This window comes from Drosophila guanche, unplaced genomic scaffold (genome assembly GCF_900245975.1).
Source record: "Drosophila guanche unplaced genomic scaffold, DGUA_6, whole genome shotgun sequence".
NCBI classification, from domain to species: Eukaryota; Metazoa; Arthropoda; class Insecta; order Diptera; family Drosophilidae; genus Drosophila; species Drosophila guanche.
This window is the reverse complement of record NW_022995744.1, coordinates 1,996,615-2,024,473: the sequence shown is the minus strand read 5'-3', so window position 1 is coordinate 2,024,473 and position 27,859 is coordinate 1,996,615. Positions and strand designations below refer to the sequence as shown.

The following is a 27,859-nucleotide window of genomic DNA, read 5'->3' as shown; positions in this document are numbered from 1 at the left end:
ATACATATTTATTTTACGGGGATATATAAATAAAAAAAATCTACAAAATTCAAAATATATCCTATTGGCTGGTATTCATTGCGGAGGTATCCGAGCTCACATCAGCAATATGAAAAGAGGCATCTTCAGCGGGAATATCGTCCTCATCAGTGTACATTCGCCGCAAGCGCTCTTTGTATCTGTTGAAGGATTGACAGATATTTTAGGAACGTTAAGTAATAAAAGCGGCCATTCATGAAATTCATACAGTTCACTGTCTGGGTTGTTTGCCTGATTGCGGCACTTATCCAGCTTCTTTTCGATGGCTTTAACCCTATCACGATCGGGTTGCTGGTACTGTTTGACCATGATTCGGATTTCTGTGGAAACAAATATACATTAACAGCAATTATTGGGGTCAAAGCCAGTCAGAAGTAAGTCTTACTTCGCACTGCATCAATAAGACCTGGCAGCTTATCCCGCGCAGACACAAACAGCAAATCCGTAACATAGCTGTCCAGATTCTCCTGTTCTCGGCTGGCCGCATGCAGCACAGCGGCCAGGCCGATCTGCGAGGGTGTATGCAACAAGCATGCATCCGTGTAATATGTGGAATCGACGAAGCTTTCAATATGCGGACGTAAACGATCCGGATTCTGCATATTGCTGCGAGTCTGAGGCAAAAGGTTAGATGGCCATGCCCTTTACAATGTCGTTTGATTTTCTCACCTTTATATCTATAAGGAACCCCTCGATGGGTCTGAACGGGTTGTGTATAGTGAGGTAGTAGTTCAGTTGGCCAATCAACAGCAGCTCATTGGACAGAACAATGTCTGTGGCTTTGTTCCGATCCCCTTTGATGTTGTTGACAAATTGACTAATGGACACGTTAAACTCCTCCACCTTGCAGGCAACGAACACACAGGTGGCCCTGTGAATAAAGGCTCCGTGATTAGACTATTCTCCTTTTCGTTTAAGTTGCTCATTCTCACAGTATTTCCTTGGGATGATAGTCCATCGGCGTGTTGTTCAGATAGAAACGCTTAAAATAGTGAAACGCGGTGCCCACCACACATTTTGGCATGGGCGGATCGAACCGGCGACAAAAGTCAAACAAGTAGACTTCATATTGTTTCAGCAACAGGCGCTCCTCGGCCGGCGTCAGAAAAAATTCCTCCAGGTCGCTATCCTGACATTCGGATTCGTGCTCCTCAATGTACTTGGAATTCTGCTCCACTCGGAATCCCAGCAGCTGTGCCTCATTAGCAAATGTCCAGGACTTTTTCTGTGAGCTCACAGGATACATTCTGCACAGAATATTAAATTTTCAATCAACATTAGTACGATCCCGGACTTATCGATAAAATATACTGCCCGACCCTCAAAAATATACCCTCTCATTATCTAAATATACCGTAAAAATATGCCGTAACGTAAACAATTCGCGATTTTGATATTCTATTTAATATTATAAGCTAGTTAGGACTCTCAGCACGAAACCAAAACTATTTTATCCGATTGCTGCATCAAATTTCCAACAGGTTGGCTAGTTTTTATGACTTTCTTTCAATAGGTGGCTGTAAAATAATAAAAAACGAGAAGGGACGTGTGAGACGCTTCTTACGCGTCACAACTTTTATACCCGGCACTCAGTACCACTTCTGCACCTTACAGGTGTTTTGTCACATTTAAAATTTTTTCTTCATCTGTCATCTGCATCTACAACACTTCTCACACCAACACGCCCCTTTAGCTCGCCGCCCTTCCCTAGACTCACACACACAGAGGCAGCGCCCGCACATAAAAAAAAAAAACATATGTAAGCCACGGAACGGGGTGGGTTAAAAGTCGGCAGAGGCATCGGCAGAGGGACGGCAGAGGCAGGGGCCGAGTGAAGCAGAAGCAGAGTATGAATGAGAGAATGTGAAAAAAAACAACAAAAGGTGCGGGACAGGGTGGGTTAGCCACTGCAAATTAATTTCGTCATTTTGGCTATAATAATGATCCTATCGGATCCTAATTTGGTGATCTGATAGATATGGCCATTCCCTACGGAATGGCGTTTTTAGTTTTCTTTTATCTTCATTGTAGATTTGGGAGGTTTTCATCCTTCTGCGGGGGTGGAAGGGGGCGTGGCTCATTTTTTAAATACACTTGTAACAGTGTGAGCATACAGAAGTCTGCATGCAAAATTTGGTGGCTCTAGCTTTATGGTCTCTGAGATCCAGGCGCTCAACAAGACGGAAGGACGGATGGACAGACGGACGGACAGACAGACATGGCTCAATCGACTCGGCTATTGATGCTAATCAAGAATATATATACTTTATGTTTTATGGAAACGTTTCCTTCTGTGTGTGTTCTGTCTGTTGTGATGAATCTGTTGGTACTTCCTGCCTGGAATCATTTAAATTCAATTTATTTCAATTCAAAAGTAAATCAATATAGAATTCGGACAGCTTTAGGGCCACATAAGAAGCTTGGTATATCCTTTATATGAAAGCTATTGGTTTTTATTATAGAATATATTCGAGACTGACAGACGGACAGACATGGCTTTATCGACTAGGCTATTGATACTGATAAAAAATATATAGATATACTTTATGGGGTCGGAAACGTGTATCCAAAATACCCTATTTACTCTTCAAGTACTGGGTATAAGAAGGGGGTTTCTAGTATTGGGGGAAAACGTCTTCCAAATGTTCATAAACTCATAATGTGAAAGGTATGCTTCGACAGAGCTGTAAAAAACATGCAAGTAGATCTAGAATACGTGTGGGCCCAAAAATTTGTCCAGAGCCTGGTCCCTACGCACACTGGGGAAGTTGACCACTTTTTCCGGCCAAAGCGCACCACTGTTTAGATAAAAGCTTTTGAAGTGATTTTTAACTTACAAAAATTGGTAAGTTGACCAAGTTAAGTGAATTTTGTTCAATTGGCTGGATTCGTACAGGCGAGTAAAATGTGCTTGTGAGTTTTAAATGAAAAAATTGACCTCATAATATGTTTAATGGCTACTTTTTAAACAAGTCTACAAGTGTGACGAAAATTTGTCTTTAAAGAGGCTTACAAAATATCTGGTAGCTCCAGGAAGCATTAATCTGAATGGATGTTGTATATTAATCATTTCTTTATCAAATGTTTTACCTGCGCATCTGTGCGTCTTCGCAGATATTTACATTTTCGTGATATAACATAAGGTTTAAAAATTCGGACTCGTTTGCAAGGGGGAACTCAGTGACCAAGTAAATTAAATTTCTCTGAAGACCCTTTCAAGACTTTTGAAGGCAATTTCTTAACAGCTTTTCGATTAAGTTGAACAATTTCACGAAAAACTTGAAACTAAACTAAGAAAATGTGCAGATTGGATATATTTTTCTACAAACGTACAATTAAAATAAAGTTACATTGCCTAACATATTCCATATAACATATTTTTTGTTTGATAAAATTAAAAAATATAATATATAATATTTTTTTTTTTTTTTTTTTTTTTTTTTTTTTCTCTCTCTTTATATTTACAATCTGTTTTTAAACAATAAGTAAATTGTATAATTAATATTCAATTAACAGAAATAGCAGTTTTCCAATGAGCCCTGCTATTATATATAACATCTTTTTAGTTTGTTAAATTTATCTATCAGGGATATCGAGAATGTGGTATCTTTTCAGTCTTCTTACTGTTAGGCTATTGTCTAATAGACTTAAGGCTAAATTATTTTCGTGGTTGTGGAGTCTGTCGATGTATTTCTTACTAGTTTTCTTTATTTCTTCTTTAATGGTTGGAATATTCAGATCTTTGTGGATGTTTGCATTAGATACGTAAAACGGAGCATTGACAATTTGTCGCAAAGTTTTTGATTGGTAACGCTGAAGTATTTCAATATTTGAGTTGCTAGCAGTTCCCCAAAGCTGTATAGCGTAGGTCCAAACAGGCTTCAGTATGGATTTGTAGAGGCGAATTTTGTTTTCCAAAGTGGTTTCTGATTTTCGACTAATCAGCCAGGACATTTTTAGTGTTTTAAGTCTAAGTTGTTGACATTTTGCTTTAATGTGGTTTTTCCATGTTAATCTGCGGTCGAGATGCAAGCCGAGATACTTCACACAGGTACTTTGTGGAATTGGTGAGCCGTTAAGTGTAACATTTGGGCAGTTACCTGGTCTTAATGAAAACGTTATTTGGACGGATTTCAGGGAGTTTATTCTAATTTTCCATCGAAGGAACCAGTCTTCAATTAGGCTTAGCTCACTCTGCAGGAGTTCAGAAGCTTCATTTATAGATGTGCTTGTGGCTAAAACGGCTGTATCATCAGCATATGTTGCAACAGTGCAGTTGTTTGTAACTGGCATGTCGGCCGTATATAGGGTGTAGAGAATTGGTCCCAATACGCTTCCTTGTGGGACGCCTGAGTTGATGAGAAGTAGTGATGAACTATCGGTTTTCTGCTGCACGTAAAAGCATCTTCTAGCCAGATATGNCTGAAGTATCTCAATATTTGAGTTGCTAGCAGTTCCCCAAAGCTGTATAGCGTAGGTCCAAACAGGCTTCAGTATGGATTTGTAGAGGCGAATTTTGTTTTCCAAAGTGGTTTCTGATTTTCGACTTATCAGCCAGGACATTTTTAGTGTTTTAAGTCTAAGTTGTTGACATTTTGCTTTAATGTGGTTTTTCCATGTTAATCTGCGGTCGAGATGCAAGCCGAGATACTTCACACAGGTACTTTGTGGAATTGGTGAGCCGTTAAGTGTAACATTTGGGCAGTTACCTGGTCTTAATGAAAACGTTATTTGGACGGATTTCAGGGAGTTTATTCTAATTTTCCATCGAAGGAACCAGTCTTCAATTAGGCTTAGCTCACTCTGCAGGAGTTCAGAAGCTTCATTTATAGATGTGCTTGTGGCTAAAACGGCTGTATCATCAGCATATGTTGCAACAGTGCAGTTGTTTGTAACTGGCATGTCGGCCGTATATAGGGTGTAGAGAATTGGTCCCAATACGCTTCCTTGTGGGACGCCTGAGTTGATGAGAAGTAGTGATGAACTATCGGTTTTCTGCTGCACGTAAAAGCATCTTCTAGCCAGATATGATTTGATTAATAAATAGTACGGAGCAGGTAGCCATTTCTTTATCTTGTACAACAAACCTTTGTGCCAGACTCGATCGAACGCTTGTTGAACATCAAGAAATGCAGCAGTGCAGTATTTTTTGTTTTCAAATGCCGAAACTATATCATTAATAACCCTGTGACATTGCTCAGGGGTCCCGTGACCCCTCCTGAATCCGAATTGGTATTCAGGAATGATGGAAAGTTCGTCTAAAATTGGTAACATTCTCTTCAATAGTATTTTTTCAAACACTTTCGAGAAAATTGTCAACAGACTAATGGGACGGTATGATGTCAATTCCGTTTCTATTTTGTTTGGTTTTAGGATCATAACGATCTCTGCACATTTCCATTGACTTGGAAAGTGGTCTAGTCTGAGAATCGCGTTATATATAAGAGTGAGAAACCGAATGCATTTTGGTGGTAAACTTTTTAGGGTGATACCGTCTATTTTATCAGGGCCAGGTGCTTTTTTATTCTTCAAGCATTTGATTTCTGTCACAACTTCTTCATATTTAATGCTTTTAATAGGCAAGCTCATTTGTCAGGGTGACTCAAGGAATTTTTCTACTTCAGTCTCTGTTGTATAATTATTTATATCGTTTGGCTGAAACACAGAGTGCAGATGTTGTGCAAATGCTTTCGCTTGTTCATTATTAGACCTACACCAAGTTCCGTTGTTTTTGCGAATATTTATGTTTCTTTTATGTAATAAAAATATAATTTCGTTTTGAAACTGAAGAAAAGGCGTTGCCACTCCCATTTTGTCAGAATACCTTCCTCTCACTAATATGAATAAAATTATTGTTTCGTTTGAAAGTTATTAATTTTTGCAACAAAAAATGATCAATTCCCTGTAGTGCAGCGCTAGAGCCAGGCAGAAAAATTAGTCTGCAAAAAAGTCGTATCTTGATATTATATTGTCTTTGGCTTTGTAGTCTTTGACTACATACATATGTACGTACATTTAAGCAAACATCGCCATCTTTCCGTTAAACAATTTGCGCGAACCTGAAGCGAAAATTGTCTCAGTTTTGGGTATCTATGTCACAGTATGTACATGTGCATGTCACAGTATGTATGTATGTACATGCTCGTATGAATGTATGTACATACGTATACAGATGCTCTTCCATCTACATGTCAGAAAAATGATTATGCGCGTGCGCGACAGTCAAGTTGGGCTGAGATGGATTGCCGTCGGCAAGACCGTCAGACCGTTTGACTGAATGACAGTTAGTGGACCTTAGGCCTTGGCTTATTGCCTGTATCTAGTTACAGATCCAGAAGGAAGCCGACTGCTCTGCTCTGAGCGTACTTAAAATTCAATTGAATCTTGAATTATTGCATTGAATTTCATTGTTTGTAAATGCTCTACCCGCTGTGTGGCTCCGTAGACTGATTTCATTTTCTCCGTGCCATAGATTTATATATTTTTGTCATTTGATCGAATGCTTAAAGTTCAGCAGTCTTAAATCGTCACAAAATATTGCGATGATTATTGTTGTGGTTATTGTATTACATACTCATAAGAGGGACCACGAGAGGTGGGTGGTCTTAAGTTGCACTGACTTTGTATTATTTACTCAACTGAATTAAAAAGAAATGCATATCCACATATAAACGAGCAGACACATAGCAAATTGAATAGAAGTACGATATGCCTTGTTCCATCCGTAGTCTCCTGTTTCGCTGATCATAATCAACGACACCAATAAAACACATTGCGAAAGTATCTGCAACAAGCATCTCGTATACGACAGAGCACTTACATCCATACATATGTACATATTCTGCCCCTGGCTCTGTCTCAGTCAGAGGCCCCTGGATCTGGCCACATCTTCTGAGCACAACCCGATTTGGCCACATTTGTTGTGAATAAATGCATTTTAAAAACATATTGAGCACGCGAGTCGATGTTTTATGCTCACGATCTCCGTCTGAGTGGTTCGATCTATCTGGCGTCCGTAAGACTATTCCGTGTGCTCATTTTGCTTAGATTATTATTTCTGGTAAGCGGCTACTCTGCTAATTGTGCGTGTGTCGTGCGATTATTCAGCTTTGTATCTCACTTTGTCTCACTGCTCTCAGGGGGCGTGTTCCGAGAGATACTCTCAGATACACACAGACACCGTGCTGACTGACTGAACAGATGTGCCAATTGCCACTCGAAGCTTAGACACTAGACACTGAGGTGAGCCAATCAAGAGAGTTTGTCTCTGTGCACATGGCTATGTGTGAGATATAGTTATATTGTACAATGCATCATTTAGATATGTATTTATATAGGAATGAGGTGTCTATGTGTTGAGTAACAAGTGCCAATATTTGCATTTTCATTGGCTTTGCTATTCGAGTTCGCTTTCTAATTCATTTGATTTCCATCTACCATCTACCTTAGTCTGTGCAGATTGTGTCATCTGTTCGGGGCTGTCATAATTACATTTTTATAGTCAACATCTGCGTAGCCTATGTGTCATTTGAAAATATGTCAGAAGCCTGGTTATGTAATGAATAACGCATTGACTGGGAACCTGACTCTCTGCGGTTAGGACTTGTGTTCGCCTCTTGATGGATATACACGTAAACACAGAAGCAATGACAGTTGAATCGAAAACTTACTTATACATATATCCCTCTGGAGCATATACATATGTACATACATACATACATACATATGCTTGTATATTGAACAAATTTCTGCTGTAGATGGTCATGGAAAAGTTTGGTCATGTGTCAATTGAATGAAGCTTTTTATGTCAACCTCAAGAAAGATAGAAAAGCTCTCTGCTTAAGGAGGAAATAAAGAAATTCGTTTTGTGTGTTATTTGGAAAAATGATGGTTAGTACTTAGGGGAGTTTATCAAGCAGCGATATTATCTGATAATCTTTTCTTCATAACTTTTCACTTTAATTTTACTCTTCTTTTATAGTTTATACATTGGCTTAAGATCTAAGCAAATAAATTATTTAAAAATAATAAAACAAACAAAAGGTCAATACGAAAACAACGTTTTAATCTAAAACCTACAAGTTAATAACTAAACATAAATTAAGAAAAAACAACCGAAATGTGCAATAATTCACATTTAATGACAATCGTTTGTAAATTTGTCTAGCAATTATTATTTATTTATTTATATCTAATGAATGTGTGTATATTTGTATGAATGTACATATGTACATACATATGTATGTATATGCATAATACGATTGTTCATTCTTTTCTCTAAGCAGCTGTAATTGAGCTAAATAAAAACAAAGTAAAACTGATATTTGTACATAATTTCACTGGCACCAAAATGATGAAGATTAAAGGGTTTTTCTTGGGTTGATTTCTCCTGGTTGTGGGCTGCAATGGCAATATATTCAGGAGATTGTGATATCGTCACCCCGATTCTGCATGGACCCTTCTTCTGGAGGATAGAATATCTGCTCGAAATTGTTTTGGCACAGGAACGAATTTACAGTCAATCTCCAAGTCGTATCACGTTTATCGTTTATCCCGTCAGGGTTTGGGAGCGCACAAGAGTGAGGTCGAGGGGCGTGGATTTGCGGACAAGGATCGAGGATTCTTCCAGGAAATGACCAGCCGCTGCAGGCTCGCTCAAACTGGGACTGTTCGAGCCAGGCGCCAAGGGACTGGCTGGTTCAGTTCGCGATCTCAGGGATAGATCGATGGGTTCGTCCAGCTCCGGACTGCTGGCGGCCGGAAATAACAATTCCGACTTGAACTGATCCTTAAAGATGGGCAGTGGGGGCACCCCGGCGGCGAGGAGCACTTTCGGCAGGTGGCTAAATGGGGCAAAGGAGCTGTAGAGCGGCTCCGAGTGACTGCGGAAGATCTCCAGCAGCTCCTGGTGGCGTTGACGCTGCTGCTGCGCCGCCAGGTCCGCGTCCGGCTCGGAGGTGGTGGGAAAAGGAGGATAGCCAAGTCGCTGACTCAGCTTGGCCATCGCTGACGGGGTGCTGATGACGCCCTTGGTGTTGCCACTCAGCACACTGGTGGCCCCATCCTCGTTCGGATCGCCGGCCGAGGATGCGCCGGAGTCGCTGGGTGTGTTGCTGAGGCGGGATTCCAGCTTCAACTGCCGCTGGTGATGCTTTTGGTGCTGCTGACGATCGTTGAGATATTTGGGAGCCTGCATGAATCCGGGCAGGCTAGTAGAGGCTGCGGAGGAGGTGGATCCTGCCGGACCCAATCCCCCTATTGTGGGGGAGCTGGATGTGGCTGACTTGATGCAGGGATTTGTCTTGTCCTGGTAGGTTTGCCGCGCCTGATGGCTCGCCTGCTGCAGGCGCGCAAGCTGCTCCAGATTCGCACTGCTTACACCACCCACGCCTCCTGGTCCCCCTCCAGCAGTCCCGCTGGCTGTCCCTGCCGTGCTCTGCTGCTCCTGAAGCAGACAGTGGATCTTGAACCAGTTGGAGCGGCGTCCATAGCGAGAGCCGCTCTTCGACATCCCCACCAACAGGCACTTGCGCAGGCGACACGCCTTGCAGGCCGTGCGGTTTTTCTTGTTGATCACACAGTCTCCGTTGTGCTTGCAGCCGGCTATAGCCGCTATGTTGTTGTAGGTGCGCCCAAAGAAGGACTGCAAGAGGTGGGGAGAGAAATATTTTGTATAAGTTTCTTGTATCTACATAAACAGGAGACCTCTGCGAGAAGAATTATGAACCTGAACTTCTTCGTTCAATATTTTTTGTTTCGCGGATACAGCCTATTATCTTCTTTAAAGATGTCTCCTCTGGCCACTGGTCTGACTCCCTGCCTAATTAAATTATTCGATTTTTCCTTAAAAAGAAAAGTTACTTATATTAAGCCAGTCAAGACAATCGATTAACTGATCTTGGTCTGCCTGCTCCTTACATACCAAGGACTCTGCAGTGGCTCCTTGGGTGCTCTTTAGGTCATAGCAGCCGATCAACTGGCTAACAACTTTTAACAATAAATGTCACATTTTCGCCCGTGGTGCACCTGTCTCCCCCTGTCGAAATTGCCTCAATTATCGAGCGTTCATAATGTGCCCAAGTGCTGATGAGGAAAGCCACAAAAACGGAACAGCAGAGAATCAAATAGATCTCCATGCACCATTTATTGTATCGCAACTCATTTTTTCATTGTTTTCGGGCTGGTGCCGTGCTGGTTGCCGCCTCATGGCGAAGTTGATTTTGAAGTTCAACTCTGAGTGGAGTTGAAGTTGAGCCGAGTTTGATGGGTGTCTGGGACCTTTGTTTCCGAATGCGCTGACTCATCTAATATGCATGTAATTTTTATTTGATTGACTGCAGTTTACATTTCTGCTCGCCTTGGGGCTTACCTAGCTCTATATACGTACATAGGTACATTCATTCATATGTGCATACATATATTCGTATATTCGTATTTCCCGCTCTCCCTGATAATTGCTCCAAATTTGCAGAAATATTCCCATGCGATTTGAAGGCTTTTGCTTTGTGCTTAGGTGCGAACATGTGTCTACCTAAAGTCAATTAAAAATCGATTAAACTAACGAATTGAATTTTAATTATAGTAATAAGGTTTTCGGTGAAAAGTAAAAGCTAAAATCGAGATCATTTTTTTGCACATACTGTCTACTTGTACGAAATGTGCGAAATCGCAGCCACCGTGTTTCTCACAATTGTCTCGGGTAATCCCCATAAAATATCCATTTGTGGAAATATTTCTCAACTAATGGAAGGAATGGTCGTAAGAGTACTCACCTTACAGCCCTCGCATGTGAATGCCCCGAAATGAAAACCAGCCGCCGGTTCGCCGCATACTTTGCACAGCTGGTTCATCTACAAAAATAATGTGGTTATTTCTAAGTTTTACATAGGTTACTTAATACTTAAACTTTATCGCGTGGGTTCTATGTGTGTAATGCTGGCACGGCGGGACGTGCCTACTAAATCTTTTAAGCTTGTGGCCGAAATCCTTAGTTGATATACTTAAATCTTTGTCGGCTTCTTCGCGATTGTCCTTGTTAACGATGGGACTCAGTATATCTTTTTTCTCCTCTCTGATTTGACAACAACAATAAAGCCAAAAACCACACCAAAAGACAGTAGACGAAGAGGCATCGAAGCAGCAACAACAACAGGCATAACCGATGACCCACTGCGTTTCTCTTTACTTTATTTTGCATTCTTTTTCCTTTTTTAATTCTCTTCTTTTTTTTTTTTTTTGCTACAGGTCGTGGATAGAAATTGAGGTATGCAGCGACCGGTTTGGGCTTGTACCGTCAAAGTTTCGGTCGCGGCAAAGTCAGACCCTGCACCTCAACTCCACCTCTCTTCATGTCCCTATGACTGTGACTGCGATTGCCACTGCCACTGCCCCCTCTCATTCCCACAGAAGGCTTCACGCTCACACATCTAATGCATGCTGCGACTTGTTTTGTCCGCTCATAAAGTTCTTAAGGTCAAGCAAAAACAAAAGACCACAACAAAATTACGAAAATCTGCGTCAACTATTTGATGAGCATGACGAATCTCGGAGAGGGATTGATTTTGTCATGGATATACTCGCACAATACATTGTGAATTCTTTGACATTTTTTGTTTGTGAACGTGACCATAAAGTACGTGAATGTGGGTCATCATGGATCGTCCCATTTTGGTTATCAGCATATCACGATATCGCATGGAGCTCTTAAGAAGCAAGGACTCTCAATGATGTACTCTTAATGCAAGCTGAAGCTCATATCCTTTGCTACCGGCAAAGCTCTGCGATACTAGTATCTTTCCCCCCGATCCTCCACCTCCCCATTAAGTTCCAACCTTGCTGGTACAAGTTACCACGATTATCTATGGGGCACAAAGTGCTCAAGAGTTTCAGTTCTGGGTCGCCGTCGCCTCTCAGGCTCGAGAGATTGAAGATTTTGTCTATCTGCCGCTGATTTTGCTGCTTTCTGGAAAAGTGCACCGCTGTGCCGAAAATTGTCACGGTTTCGCTCGCGTCTGTCCCAAGACCTGGAGCTCGCTGTGAAGGTGCAAATTTAATGTTTGCCAATTTAGCAAGGCTCTGCTGTCACCTTTGGTGTCCATTAGCGAGCGTTTATATGCAAAGTGTTGGGCACTGGCAGGCTGCCTATTGGTTGGTGGGGAGCCATGGAGCGAGAAAGAGTCGGAGCGAACCTGGGGTTAACCATTATCACAGAAGCAGCATCACGTTGTGGCACCACCTGCTGGGCACATTTCTAGTTGCAGTTGCACCTCCTTCTGCCACTGTCAGCCCTCGAGCCGGACAATGTCAAGATATGGACACCTAAGCAAACACTAGGTCGGAGTAAGGGGTACACCAAGTAGTGAGAACTGAAATACATAGCTTTAGGTCTACATGAAAGACTGGTACACCGAAGAAAGGAATAACTTAAATGTATGTATGTAAGAGTAAATACATGTACTGCGTTATGAAGGTATGAGTAGATGAACTTTGAATTCGTATATTTAAATTTTTTATGATTTTGCGAATCATTCAAGCCACAATCAGTTATCAAATAAACACCAATTGCCTGTCTTCTTGCGACTCATCTCAATATAACTAAAGCATATTTCCACCATAATTTCTAGTAATTTTCAGCTTACCGAAATGAACCCCCACGAAACCCTTAAGTTCTAGATTTGTATCCAAAGCAGCCTCAATACTCTTGGCACTATCACGGCGACGGCCAAGGACGCCCAGCATAATGTGTAAGGTACGAAACCGGACACAAAAAAGGGTTCTCAAGAGGTTCAAGATGTCAAGACAAGCTAACTAAGGCCTTTAAGGAAAAGACTTACGCAGGCAGAAGTTACTCGGTACCCTTTGCGGGAGAAATATGTGCGGTAAAGTTAACTTTTATGTACATCAATTGTCTCGTTTTTAATTGAATTCTACTTGTGGCATTCGGAATTCATAAAGAGATTCCCATTGTTCATCTCTATATCGAACCTAAGCGATCACAAATATAAACAATCCCCAGCTGCCAGGCTTATCGATTAAGCCACATTTAAACCAAGATTAATGTTACACATTCGACTTGAACAAACAATTAATTAAAAAGTATCCGTATTGATTGTAAGACAAGTGGATGATTGTTCAGATCTAATCTGCGGAGATCTACAAAATGTTTTCCGAACCGATACGAACCGAACGGGAGGGGCTAGGAGGGTTGAAGGGTACGAAGCAGCTTAGACAATTGGAACCAGATAAGTTGAATGTATGTAGATACATTCTCAACAAGCTCATCAAGTTGCTGTTGACAGACCCAAAATGAATGCACAACAAGCAGAAGAATTTTCCTCAATAAGAATAATAAGCAACGGGCAAAAAAATGTGTCCTTAAAGCAAACAAAATGATGGACAATGCCAAATCAGATAAACAGCTACAAAGGGAGAAAAGGTGTTCAAACAAGCAAACCACGATTGTCTCAAATATTTTGAAGCGGCTACAAAATACAACAAGAATCAAGAACCCTAACCTCCTCGTCTCTGCTCTCCTCTGATCATCTCCCTGGCCAGACAATTGCCGGTAATATGCTTTATTATTAGCCCTATCAATGGGGTCCACTCCACTGGAGACAGATATTCCGAATATGCAAATCCACTCAGCAGTCACACGCTCTACTTTGAATTGTCTGCTTCCTTTCGTGGCCTCCCAGCTCGGTTCCGTTCCCGGTCTTCGGCCCTTTTCTGCCTGATTGCCGACAGCAGTTGGACAATTAAGTGCTGGAATACATTTCCCAGCTTCTGCTATGCCTTACTCCTATTGTAGTAATTTTTTGACACTTATCGCACGAAAGGCAATAACATTATTAATGAGCATGTCAATGAGCTTCTTTTGTTTCGGATGGCTTCTCTACTACTCCTTTTTATGTAGGCACACAAAATCTGTATTTTTTTTGCTAAGGACTTATGCTTAGAGTCGCTATGGGCGTAAAGACAGCCCATCATCAGTGGTCCACTTGGCTTAAGATAACACTGTGCAACGAACAAGAAGTTCTTTACAATTGTAAGTATACTTATTCACTTTTTTAGGTCTTTGGCTTATCTTAACTCACTATCTATCTACATACATTACTGATAGATGCTTTAAATGTATTATAATTTTGCAAAATGCATTTGATTCGATTAATTATTATGTTTTCATTTAAATTTATCCTGTTGGTGGCACTTTCAGCAGATTCTTTACATTTTATTTCCATTGCACACCTATGTACATATGTACATATATGGTGCATATTTACCTTTTACAATTGGATCTTTCCCAAACTGCATAAACTGTAGATCCCGAAAGGTACACTGTATGTATTTATTTAGTAGTATATGTTTTTAATTTCACAGAACACTTTGACTGAATAGCTTTCTTCACAAAATCGATGATATCTGCATTTCTAATGGATCATATTTGACCATAGCACGTTTCATAGCACATTATTTGCTGATACATCATTTATCCGTCTTAACGGTGATGATATAGCGACGGCACTCAAAAGACTCATTCGCAACACTCACGTGGCGCACATAACGCCGAAGAACTTTGCGATCGACGATGCTTGGCAGCGTGAGTCCAATCCGAGACTGAATAGTTGTCGTCGTTCTGAGACTGAGATGGGCCCGGTCTGGTCTGGCCCTGGCCTCAAAGATCACACCAGTCAGTTCCTGTTTTTTGAACAGCTGCTCTTCTGCTCCTCGGCTCTGCTCTGCTGTGCTCTCTTCAGGCACATCAAGAGAGAAGAGCACTTTTGTGCCCAAAGTTGTATGTTGTAAATATAATTTGTATTAAAACTATATTAAAACTGCACATATTAATCTGGTCCAAAGGTATTTAAACTCTAATAACTTACGTATAAGATACATTTGTATGTAGCTACAAGTTTTCAGAAATTAAACATTGGGAACCAAGACTGAGAGGGAACCAGCATGTTCCGGACTCCAACATCTTTCGCTCAGTGTATTCTCTTGTCCAAGTCTCTCTGCTTGGTGGTGCGTGCTCAACTGTGGTTGGCTGATGCCACCGGCACGATATGTATGAATGTATGGAATGGATTTGTATATGTATATGTATGTTTGGTTCGTTTTCATTGATTCGCTGGCTGTTGACTACACACAGTACTGTTATTATTTATTCTGCTTGTGTGTGCGTGCGAGAGTGTTAAATTCGGTTTGGGTTTTCCTTTATACATATAAATATATTTATATGTGTAATGAAAATGAGCCTTTTTTGTGTTTGTACTGGACCACTACTCTTATGTGGCAAAGAGGTGGGCACATAGTATCAAAATAATGTCCGTCGCTCAAGCCAAATAAACACAGAGAGTATGTAAACAACCAATAAAAGGAAAAACATCACTTCGAAGCTCGAACACAAAATGGTGAAAACAAGTTTCTCGCCGAAGTCTTTGGTATTAGTAGGATTTTTAAATGCTAGCTATTTCATTTCTATGATTTTCTGTGACTTGCGAAGACTTGCGGATGATGTATTTACATGCATTCATTTTAGATGGTCCATCAAATTAAAGCACCAAAGTAAAAACTTTAAAATTCTTGTTTTGCACGATAATAATTAACAGTTCTAAATTATTATTAGTTAATTCCCTATTATTCCAGAAATTAATTATACCAAAAATAGACAACAAAACCTAATCAAAAATACTATCCAGATGTAACGAGTACACTTACCTTAGTTTTTTTTTGCGAATTTGACATTTTACATTTTATATGTTTCTACATATTTACATAACATCTCGCGCCAACACGCCCTTTAAGCTCGCCCCAATCTACCAGTGAGGCAAACTGCATGAGGCAGAGTGTGAGAGGACGAAAGAGAAGACAACAATAGGCAAGCATTAACAAAACTGCTGGAAGGGGTGGGGTAGCCTGGCTATAATAATGATGCAATCTAATCCCAATATATGGCCATTGCCTACGGAATTGCGTTTTTAGTTGTATCTTATTTTCAAAATTGTGGAGACAACAGATTTTTGACCTTTTGCGATAGGCTTGGAGGCAATATTCGGTGGCTCTAGCTTTCAAAGTCTCTGAGAACTAGTCGAAAAACAAGACGGACAGACGGACGGAAAGGACTATATCGACTCGGCTATTGATGCTGATCAAGAATATACATATACCAGGTATAAAAAAGCACCATAGAGTCCCCTATAGGAACCGTAATACATATTTCCTCGATTACCACAAGCGGCGGTTCCAAACAATTCCCATTCCCGCAGAACAATCAACGCGTTTTCATATGTCTAATTGAATTCTCTTGTCATAAGCCAGATCCGTGCTTACGAGTAGATGCTCGCTCAAGTGATCCTGAGGCACCTCTGCAGTGTATCCCTCTCGCGGTTTCTGTCAGTTCGTGATGATGATGATTTCATTTTAATAACAGCACTTGAAGAAGGAGGCAGAGCAAGACGAGAGTCGAGTGTAGATCCGAGCAGCAGTAGAGATCGTTTAATACCCTGCATTCGCTGCGGCCGTGTCAACACCACTTGACGGAGTAACAAGGAAGCGCAACACTCTAAAATGACGTGTAATTTATCACAGCACGCGCAGCATTTAGCCATGAACTGGAACGGAGACTCCCGGCTACCGGCTCCGACTCCGACCTGACTCCATCTGGAATCTGGTTAGTTTCTTTTCAGTAGTTTCCAGAGCCAGAGCTTTGCCTGTCAGCATTATTGTCGTCATAATCTTAGCATGAGCAGCGTTTGCTGCCGCTGCTACTACGGATGCTGCGCAGTCATATTAACATTTCTTCTGCTCGTAGGCAAATCCCCCGCTTCTCTTTGCACATTCTCTCCATCTCTCTATCTTACGAAATTTTAATTAAGTTTGGGCCTTGGTTGCGGCGCGCATATCTCGCCTTCTCGCGTGCTCATCTCATCTCCCGGTGACGAGTTGGCGCATTAGCTTTGATGGCTGCTCATATTTATTAGAGCGCAATCTGCCTCAAAGTGTGCTGGTAGTACAGAGTGACACAGAGGGGCACTTTTAATGCGATTGCATTGAACAGAGTGAAAACTTCCAAACGGAGCTCACAGCTTCAAGTGAGAGCAAGTTAAGGATTAAGGTTTATCGAATTTGAACACTGGAACTTGGGATTTCTGGCACCAGACAGCCGAAGTCTCGCGCGATTTTCTAAATCAAATAAGTGTTTATTTGGTGAGCCAGTATTTAAATTCATTGAGACAAGAAATTCCATCACTGGCAAGTAATTCAGCTAAAAAATTCGCTTTTGTAAATTTGTGTTAAAGGGAATGTCAACGAACAGCAATACATTTGTACAAGAAAAAAACTCTGATGACTCTTTCTCCGTTTGTCAATCTTTACACAGATTAACAATTCCAAGAAAATGTTGAACAGGTCCCAAATACGATTGCCAAACACTTGAGCAAGTCTGATCTATGCACTTACATGGCCAAATACAAATTGCCGGTTGGCAAAAACCGAGAATCAGAAGAAATCAACCAAAAACCAAAGCAAACCACAAGCAAAATAGGCGACAAATCTCCTGCTGTCTGGGGGCCAGTATGCCATCGTCAGCTTCGATGGGAGACATTTGGCGACATTCGATCGATGCCAAATCGATCCAGATACAGATACTTTAAATCACAATTTCAATTGAACGAGCCAAGAAACGCAAGCATTGCCAAGCCTGGCCAAAGGAAAAAACTATCTGAAAAATCGCTCTGCGCACATGTCAAAGGCGGCAGCAAAATCAGCAACAGCTCCGGCAACAGCAACATCTGCAACAGTTGCAACAACAGCAACAACATCGGCAACAGCTTCGCAGGCAGAATTTTATTTCAATTTCAATTGATTGTCGTACAATCGCCATGAATAATTCAATTTTTTGAATTGCATTGCATACAGAGCCAGATAGAGATAGCTGTTGAATCGGGAGAAGGAGAAAACTAGAGAGCGAAGGAGATGGAACGAGGAATACGTAACATGGACATATTTTTGCCACTGACTTTTCTAAAGCTTTTTCTTATTTTTATACTCTTTATACCTCATCCCATTCCCCTTGTTTCTGTCAATGTTAGGGGATACAGTCGGAAGGGCAACAACAACACACTTAAAGTAATACTCGGGAATGAAGAAGATCGACCACCTCTTAGCAAATACATATATATAGACATTTAAGGACGTTTATTAGTAAAATGAGTATTACAAAATCATATTTTAAAGGTGAAGAACAAAATAGCCCGTCCCATTATATGGCAATATGAAATTTACTTTGACACTTATGTACATATACAATGATTACAAATCATGGCGGATGCTTCCGTTTTTTTCTTTTAAAAATAGACTAGGGAGACCAGGGGGACGGACATAAAGCGTAAATCATCCAAACATCATCTTGAACCATTAGTAAACTTAGACACTTAACATCCCCTGTCAGACGCCAGACAGCCAGACAGTCCATTCAGACAGGATCCTGCCATTCAGGCACCGTTGATTAATGAGGTTATTATGCAACAATTATGTATATAAACATTCAGCATTGAATGCGAATACACATCCCAGTGAGCGTCCCATATGAGATTGACCCGGTTTCGAGAGCACGGTTCATCTCAAATTAATGAACTCGCTTCGGGCCCTCGTCTCTGGTGCTTGACTCTTCGACACTTCATAAAGTTGTCGACGCGAGGGACACAGGACAGAACATCCTGACAAGGACACGAACGTCGGTCTGTCATTTGCTTCAGTTTTATGCATGGGCAGACGTCGTCAAACAATTCCCAGATACCATACATCTCACACGAATGAAAATTTGCATAATTCACAGAAAAGAACGCTTTCGTAATTTGTTCTGCTTAAAGGGAAACTAGTTGGCATCCTGTCAGGGGATATACAAACCTTTTCGGCAACTGTTTTTTTTTTTTTGACGAATGTCGAACCGAAATATTTGCTAAAGTATCTGTTGGAAGCATAATCCGTTTGACCTCAATCTGAGTGCAGATCCCCATCGGAGCTCTGCCATGCCCTACACTGAGGTTGAGCCGTGCTGCGCCTTTTTTGGGGGCCACATATTTTGCTAGTGATGTCATCGGGCGCACATTTCTTTCTCCACGGCGCTCCAGCGAATCGCATAAATTTGTACCACAATTTGTTAAGAGCGCGTGCTTTAGTTAACGTCCGTCCGTATGTTTGTGTCTCCGTCTGAGGCGACAGCGGCTTTTTCATAAAAAGATATTAATAACAATTGCCCGATCTGCTCGGCTTCTCTTTCGTACATCTTTGGGAATAACAGGGCATTTTTATAGCCTAACGAGGGGCAGATACCCTAGGAAAATATAAGTTTTACCATTTAAGCGCTCGTGAAAATATTTGGTTCCTCCACTGAAGGATTCTAGATTGAATTTTGTTTTCGGAAAATTAAAAGTTTTAAAATTGTGATTAAGAGTGCTGTTGCTGGAATCAACTGTTTTTTCTGATCGGTGTTTATCTCCTAAAGTCCCGAACCAGGGTGCACTGCTGAGTAAGTGGGGCCTCCGTGCCCAGATTCAGATTCAGACCCAGACTCAAACCCAGACTCAAACCCAGACACAGACACCGACACCTTTCCGCACATGTGGAACGGCTTTCGGGGCTTGGCAAGAGCGAACAACATTTAAGTGGATTTGGGCACTGCAAAAAAGAAACAAAAATTGGTTTAACCTATAAATCTTATAGGTGTTGACTTGGTTTTGTTTAAGGTTTTTTCATACGTTTTACGACTGACATTAATTGAATGCGTCCGAAATTGGGCGAACTTTCCTCTGGGCATAGCACACGCTTCATTTGATTTATACGAGTGTGCAATGCGTAATCTTTTTTGCCGAAAGAGAGCAACGAAACAAATTTTGGCTTGGTAAATCCGCTGTGGGAATTAGAGGTTGGGGACTCGGCCTCGCCCCTGTCGGCTCGAGAACAAAGTGCCTCCGAAATGCCAGAAACAATTGCTTCACATTTTCCAACTTTCTTTCGGTATGCTTAATAGTTTAGGCCGGCCAGAGCCCAGAGCCTCCTCCTCATCGCTCCTAGAACCAGTCGCAAGATCAAAGCTCGGCGATATAATTGGTCGCTGCTTCTCTTTGACCGCAACCAGAGCCCGATCCTCCCTCAGTCCGGCTCTGGCCCGACCAGGCCATGCTTAATAATAATTCGTTTTGGCAAACAATGTAAATTCTTCATTAGCTTCCTAATTTGCTTGGGATTCGGGAGTTCTGGGGCGGGCAAACCACTCGATCCTTGGCATTTGTTTGTATTTCCAAGATCTGGATAAAATGCTATTTTATGAGGGATCCAACGAAATTTGTTACATTTTCTTGTTCAAGCTGTCATTCCGAGTGGCGGGGCATACATGTTTCTATTTGTGGGCGGAAGAGCCAAGAAAGGCAACTCTCAATATGGTTATGTGTTTGTTTGTTTTATTCTTGTAGACATTTTTCATTGGTTTTAGGAAATTAACTTGTGTTCAATTTGTACATGAGGAAAAAAGTCCGACAACTGGAAGCATTGGTATTCATTTCACATAAAATACAAGCTTCCTAAACAAAGTCTCTCCAGTCGGTACATCCTGAAAGTTTTTGAGTTCCCAATGGAAAAGCCAATATCATACCATATTACTATCATTGGACATTCTATCCTGCATATTCCAAATGCTCCTAACTCTCTTTCTCTCTGGTACAGGAATGTAGCTGATTTTAGCTGATTGATCGATTGATTGAGTGATTGACAACGGCGCCAATGAGTGGCCAATGCCTTGCTAAGTTCGTTAGTTTACGTTCGCTTATTAATTAAATGCCAAATGCCAGAGATATCATAGCGAGATCTAGGCGAATATGGCAATGCTGAGGAGTTCCATGTTGTTCAGATGGTTTCGATGGCTTTCCATTTAGTGCACTTGTAGGTGCTCGAAAAGGCTCCCCACCCAAACTGACTGACTGACTCTGAACTATAAATTTGAGTGCATTATACATGGAATTTTTGTTGCTCTGTGGCCGTGGCTTTGTCAGTGACTGTTACTGCGACCATTCTTTACGACCGGCAATAAATTAAACAATTTGTTTAGTGCAGACACAGATACGAGTACTTGTACACCAACACCGAGGCACGCAAAGTGTCTACGGCTTCTGGCCATATATGGAGAATCCTGAGTCGCCTCGGAGATGGCAAAAGCAAAGCAATTTGTCGTGCGGTAAACAAAAAGCCACCAACAGAAACATTCGGGCAGCTGCTTGTCGCCAGCTGGGTTGGGGCCCCGGTGAGCGGGGAATTTAACGCGGCGAGGAGTGGTCACCCGTCACCCGGGACCCGGGACCAAGTAGAAAGCAAGAGTATCGCATTATTTCACAATAGTGTATTCCCATCACGCAAACATCTCGACTTTGGATTTCGTTGCTCTGGCCATACATGGCCGCTAGATAATCAAAGCTGATCGATAGAATTATAAACTTTCTTTGGATAAGCCATCTCTTTGCTCAGCGTACAAGTATCAAGCTGATTGATCTATTGTACCGAATGACAGAGAATAAAGTAACTTTGAAAGTAGTAAAAATTCTATGTAATATATACATACATACATATGCCTTTAAGAAATCTTACCTACATTTACGGACTATACGGTATCCATATGTAGTCTAAAGGTTGCTATGATCTCCGAGAATTCTATTTAAAACAAAGGATTAAAAAGTTGACAATCTTATTGTCTGTGAAAACCATGCTACTATATCAGGTAGCTTTTAAAAATCAAAATGTCAGAAAATGTACATACATACTCATTTTTTTTCTCTCTCTTTATTTTTACAATCTTTTTTTTTGTTAAACAATAAGTTAATTGTGTAATTAATATTCAATTAACAGAAATAGCAGTTTTCCAATGAGCCCTGATATTATATATAACATATTTTCAGTTTGTTGGATTTATCTATCAGGGATATCGAGAATGTGGTATCTTTTCAGTCTTCTTACTGTTAGGCTATTGTCTAATAGACTTAAGGCTAAATTATTTTCGTGGTTGTGGAACTTTGGAATTTTCGTCTCGTGGAGTCTGTCGTGGTATTTCTTACTAGTTTTCTTTATTTCTTCTTTAATTGTTGGAATATTCTGATCTTTGTGGATATTTGCATTAAATACTTAAAACATTGACAATGTGTCGCAAAGTTTTTGATTGGTAACGCTGAAGTATCTAAATATTTGAATATATACACATGTATGTATACAGTTGCGAGTGAGCCTATGTTTTTGTTTAATTCTAAATTTTGACCATTTTTTCTACATCTCCCATCCACATCTACATATATCACGTCTTACACCAAAGCGCCCTTTTGGCTAGAAGTTTCTGGAAATGGTGGGGGGTAAACCCCGTCCCGCAGCTTATATTTGTTTTTTGCACATTCTCTCATTCACACTCTGCTTCGCGCAGTGTGCGGCTTTTGCCCCTGCCGTTCCTCTGCCTCTGCAAATTTGACAAAAAACCGCTAAGGTACAGATGTAGTACTGAGTAAAAGTTGTGTCGCGTAAGAAGCGTCTCACACGTCCCTTCTCGTTAACTGATCAAATCCTACGATTTCTTTCCTTGTGACATGTCTCGCGCCGCATGCGCTTAAACAAATTTTTAAAACAAGTACCAACGATTACGAATTACGAATGATTTTATAGAGTCAATAGTGGACAACATTTATTAGAAATCAGAGTTTTATTGTGGTCGACGGAAAGCGGCCTTGTTTGTCCCGTACAAATGGCTTGGTTTTTTTTTTAAGATCACAAAAAGTAATAATTGCCCCAAATTTACTTTAGCACCAGTTATAGAGGCCGCCAAAGGGTGTGTCATAATGGTAAACTAATATTGAAAATCCGTTTTTTTTACCATTGACAATTGCGTTCGACGTCAGAGAAATGCCTATATATGCTCCTGGAAACAGCATTCGCATCTTCAGTGTTGTCAATGTTAAATATTTTTCTCTATTCAATCTCTCTCACACACATCCCATAAAAGAACATAAAATCCCTTCCCTTCCCTCTCTCTCTCTGTCACCTTTACAAATGGAAAAGGCTCGCTTACCGTTAGGGCGTTTTCATGCAACGATAATATGAAAACAAAAGGAGTATAAGGGAAAGAGCAGGAGCAGGAGCAGGAGAAAAAGAACAGCAGAAGTGAAAACCCGTCGAGACAAAATACAACAAGCAGAACCAAAAGGTAAATAGCGGCAACAAGTGGATACGATGCCCCATGGCTCATGTCCCCATACCCTATTCACGATGCCCACTTGGCCTGCCCGGCCTCCACACATTCAGCACGGCCTCGACGTTGCCGTTGGCATCGGCCGGTGTCTCTGTCCCAGTCTATGTCGATGGCAACGAACGACGTCATCTCTTCTGTCTGCTGCCCTCTTCTCCTTCCGTCCAGCTCGTTGGCTCCGATCTGCAGCTCTCTTCTTCTCTCGCCGATTCTCCAGGTCGCCGGCTCGTAATGCATGCCAGCTCATCGACAACGATACGGAGTCGGAGGCAAATGCAACATGTGCTTCATGCACATTTCCTACGGCTCGGCCCCTTCTTCATTCTCTTCAGCAGCCATAAACAAATATGAGTAGCTGTGCATGTACTCTCTCTTGGGCTCTTCTCTCTCTCTCTCTCTCTTTCTCTCTCTGTGCTCCTTCAAGAAGTGTGGGAAAATTTTCGGAATTTCTTTACCCGTTTGTGTTTTGCATCGTTTGGTCACTTACCGTCCCGCCACCCTCTCTCTCTCTTACCATCACTTGACTAAGAGCAGGTTGCTGTCTGGAAGGTGGATAGTGGGAGAGGGGCGTGGCAAAGCGGGGGCCTAGGGGTTAGGCATGCCAACCAGTGAAATTCATTTTGATAATTTAATTTTACAAATATTGTATGTACTCGTAGACGCCAACGATCGCGACCCCTAGACCAGGAAACCAGGTGATGAGGAAGGGGGATGTAAGGACAGCACAACCAGAATAAAGCGAAGAAAATCTTAAGCTTTTCGCTTTCACTGTGTGCGTGTGTGTCAAATTTGAGCGATTTATTCTCAACCTGCCTGGCAACAGCAGAGAAAGTTTTTTTGGACATTGAATGAAGAGCAGATTAAATAATCGCCACCAAAATGAAAATGGATTGGAACAGTTTAAAGACTATGAATTTATAAATATGTTCAGGCCAACATTTGAAAGGTCTATAAATGAAATGACTTTACTGTGGCATCGAATATTTAATTTCTATACCTAAGGGAATATGCTTACCAATACGCGTAATCTTCTTTCTTCTCTGCCTCAAACCTTTTGAATTAAATCTTATTAAATGTACGCTCCAACCAGCCTTTGATCATGTAATTGAGCTTCAATTGGCGGGACATTGTCATCATCATTTGGCGGATACATTACCAGATCTTGTTTAGCCTCGCACAGTTTAGTTTATGATGTCGATTAGTTGCACTATAAGCAACACCTTTAACTGCCAACAAATTACAACTTTATCATGTTGCAAAGGATGACGTTGGCCTGGTACCTGGATCCCTGGCCTGGCCAGGTCCATTGCCATCAATTCTGCTTTGAGAGCAGCTCGCATAATTAATGAAGTGGAGGAATGGCTAAGGCTCTGGAAGCAGTGGCAACGGAAAGAGCTCCACAGATGAGGCCTTTGCTATAGACGGCGACTGGGGGACTGCCACTGAAACTGGAACTGTAACTGGGAATGGACCTGGACAGACTTGTAGATTCTGCACTTCCATATTTATACAGAGCGAACATGTTAAATAAAAGATAAGCAGCCAAGGCGACGAGTGTCACGCGCTCCACCACTGCACTCACGACTCCAATAGAGGAGTCTGGAGTATTCCTTTTCCTTCGGGTGCTGCATCACTTTACAAGCCTAACTACATAAACAAAAACAGCCTTCATTAGGAAATTATACGAATCCATTGTAATAAAATTTTCCTGTCAAATAATAACTACACTCATAAGGTCGCGATGAGCTTCCACCCCAAGCTTTCCGGTCAATCATAATACTCACTTGTACTAAACGTAAAAAATGTACAAAACTGGGCTTACAGCTTTTCGTATTGATTTCAGTTGGCCCGCAATGTGTCGAATGTCTCAACACTTAAATTTAGATTATACCATATATGCGTTGACTGATTTTACCACTGGGTACTGTGATAGATATGCTGTGGTGTGCGCATGCGCAATATTTAATTTTAGACACCGGACGAGACTGGGACTGGGTCGGCAGTGAGCTCTTGTAGTCACTGGCTGTGATGATCAAAAATCATTTGCTCGGCCAGCTTGTAATTCAATCTGCTTGCATTCAGACATGTAACAGCAATTTTAAAACAATTTTCAACTTACTGACAGACTGGCTACCGGATTGGTCTGGCCTCAGTCTTCAGTCTCAGTCTCAGCCTGAGCTAAGGCTTGGGGCTAAGGCTTGCCATCAGTAGCAGTCTCGTCTTGGTATCGGAATCGGAGCTGGCAACGGCAACGCTTTTTGAGTGACTTTGGTACCAATCTGTCCATCATCATTACCATCAAGTGTAACATTTGTGACGACAGCCAGAGCTGTCGACAGAGTCGGGAGGACGGAGCGCCGCGAGTGGAGTGCTGGGTGCTGGGTGCTGGGTACTGAAGCTGAAACTGAAGCTCATGCTGAATCTGATACTGATGACGATGACGATGAGTCTCCTGCTGAAAGCAAAACAAAGCTGCTACAGCGTGCTGTGAATGCCTGTGCAATTACTTTGTAATTTAAGTTATTGATTGCCAAGCTCCTCTCTAGTCTAGGCGCGGGCCCATCTCTCTCCTATCTCCTGTCGCCTATTCCACCCCGGGGAATCTCTTGGATAATCTCGCTGCCAAACAGTTACAGGCAGAACCCATCGCAGCTATGTTTCTCTACCTTTTTCGCATTTCCTATATCAAAGAAAATGGGTCGAAGGGGCATATTAGCTTAGATAGAAATGTATAATAAAAGAAAGCATAATTATGTATTGATATTTATATTATCTATTCCAAATTTATACAAAAAATGCTCCTCAGGGAATCCTAAACACTGCCGTCTTTTTAGCTTATAAAACTTCTGATTGCATCAACTATACATACATGCTAAAAAAATGGTGGGAATATATTAAAATGGTGTTTCAAAAAATCTTATAGTTGTTCTTGAAGAGCATAACCCAAGTCCCCTACAGCTCGCTCTCTTGGGTCTCATTTTTTGCTGTCTTACAGATTATGCGTTTACCTTAGAATTTATACAGTTGAGCGACTGCTGACTGTAGCCTGGGTTATTCCGGCATATTTCATGTTTGGATTAGCTGCTCAGAGAGTTGGCCACTGACTCAACTTATGGCGAATTTCAATTTAGATTTTTTAATCATTTAGTTGTACAGATTCTTTCAGATGGATTGTTCTCTGTTTATCAATCTAAGGCTTGATTTCATTAAATGCTTGGGGTCTGGCTAGGACGGAACAGTCTGCGTTTTTTGTTGTCATTGTCACATCGCTGTGAGATGTTCGACTGTTAGTCCGGACTGGGACAGACGGCAGCTGATGTGGGCTTGCGAGTATAATTGTAAAGACAGGAGCGACAGGAATCAGTATGGAATTTTTTCTGTGTCTTTAAAACTGTCATAATTTATTGTTGTTTTTGTAGTTTTGTTTGAGTTGACAACGGGTTGAGTTTGATGTATTGATTGTTGTCAGTTTGTAATGCTGACATTTATGACAGTAATTTGTTTTCACAATTTGTTAGCAACAGTAACAGCAACAGCAACACAGGCGCATATGTGCACTTGGTTGGTGCGAGTATTTATGTACGATATATAAATACTTATGTACATTTGTATGTACTTAGATAAAGAAGTCATCGTTTCTATGGGCAGCGAATAGGCAGCGAACTAAGGCTAGTTTGACTTCCAAGGCTAATTAGTATTTGAGGACTGCGCATCATATTTCACAGCAATCGCTAGACCCTTTTATGGACATTTGGCTTTTACTACGTGCCTCAGATGCCGCTTGCAGGTCGATAGCTCGTTTTGGTGTCCTTTGGCTCGAGTTGGAGTCGACACGAAATGAAAGGCCTTGGCACTTTGATGTTTTAGCGTTGATTTGATTGCCTACTTATATGCGATGTATGTATGCATTTCACTTTGTTCTCCCACCGACTTTCCCTCGACTCAGGTCCAGTTCGGCTCGGTTTGGTTTGGTTCAATGTAGTGGCGGTCCAGTGGCAGTCCGAGATACTAACAAAGAAATCAAAGACAGTCAGTGGAAATAAATCACAATTCGAACCAAATCAGTAGAAAATCCCGTACCATAATCGGTCAAGTGTTTGTCTATGAGTGCTTCACTAATTTGGTCATTAATTGGCATCAGCTATATGGCTAGGCTCCACATTCATGCACATATCTCTATATGTGGGCGCCAGTGATGATCGAACTCTTAAATTCCGTTTTAATGTCACGGCTGAAACTCGGAAATTGTTGGTTTCTTTTCTATCAATTTATAATATTTGAAATTTGAAACCCAAGATACTATATCTAAAACTATTATTAAAACACACTTATAATGTCTTAGAACTAACCAAACTGTGTATGCTAGTGATGCAAACAATTATTTTAATAATTTACAAATATCTTCCCACAGCATACAATTTTTTGATATTAGTTCTGAACAGTAGCAATAGTTCCAATGGTATACTTAGCTACAGTTGCTTGAATCACTGTGAAACAGTCACCGTTTAGCTCCATTCAGCAAGGAGGCACCTCTAATGTGTGTGTGTCATG

The 27,859-nt window shown here is 41.2% G+C and overlaps 2 protein-coding genes across 2 annotated transcripts; both read right to left on the bottom strand.

The window, feature by feature from the left end:
* Positions 1–11: 11 nt before the first annotated feature.
* LOC117579419 (cyclin-H) lies at positions 12–1,336 on the bottom strand. The gene is made up of 5 exons (XM_034265298.1): positions 972–1,336; positions 709–910; positions 425–653; positions 248–359; positions 12–179 (listed from the first exon to the last, which is right to left on the bottom strand). Exons 1-5 carry the CDS (start codon positions 1,283–1,285, stop codon positions 62–64), a joined length of 975 nt encoding a protein of 324 aa, XP_034121189.1. The 5' UTR covers positions 1,286–1,336; the 3' UTR covers positions 12–61.
* A 6,915-nt stretch (positions 1,337–8,251) lies between these two features.
* Positions 8,252–14,722, bottom strand: LOC117579246 (protein embryonic gonad). Its single transcript, XM_034265033.1, has 3 exons — positions 14,319–14,722; positions 10,812–10,889; positions 8,252–9,682 (listed from the first exon to the last, which is right to left on the bottom strand). The coding sequence occupies exons 2-3, from the start codon at positions 10,887–10,889 to the stop codon at positions 8,588–8,590; spliced, it is 1,173 nt and encodes a 390-aa protein (XP_034120924.1). The 5' UTR covers positions 14,319–14,722; the 3' UTR covers positions 8,252–8,587.
* Positions 14,723–27,859: the final 13,137 nt, after the last annotated feature.

Excerpts from the sequence above, each read along its gene's own strand:
- LOC117579419 (XM_034265298.1), bottom strand. The coding sequence starts at position 1,285 with ATGTATCCTGTGAGCTCACAGAAAAAGTCCTGGACATTTGCTAATGAG. Across the intron at positions 911-971 it reads TATCATCCCAAGGAAATACT|GGCCACCTGTGTGTTCGTTG; the intron begins GTGAGAATGAGC and ends CTTTATTCACAG. Across the intron at positions 654-708 it reads GGTTCCTTATAGATATAAAG|ACTCGCAGCAATATGCAGAA; the intron begins GTGAGAAAATCA and ends CTTTTGCCTCAG.
- LOC117579246 (XM_034265033.1), bottom strand. The coding sequence starts at position 10,889 with ATGAACCAGCTGTGCAAAGTATGCGGCGAACCGGCGGCTGGTTTTCAT. Across the intron at positions 9,683-10,811 it reads TCACATGCGAGGGCTGTAAG|TCCTTCTTTGGGCGCACCTA; the intron begins GTGAGTACTCTT and ends CACCTCTTGCAG.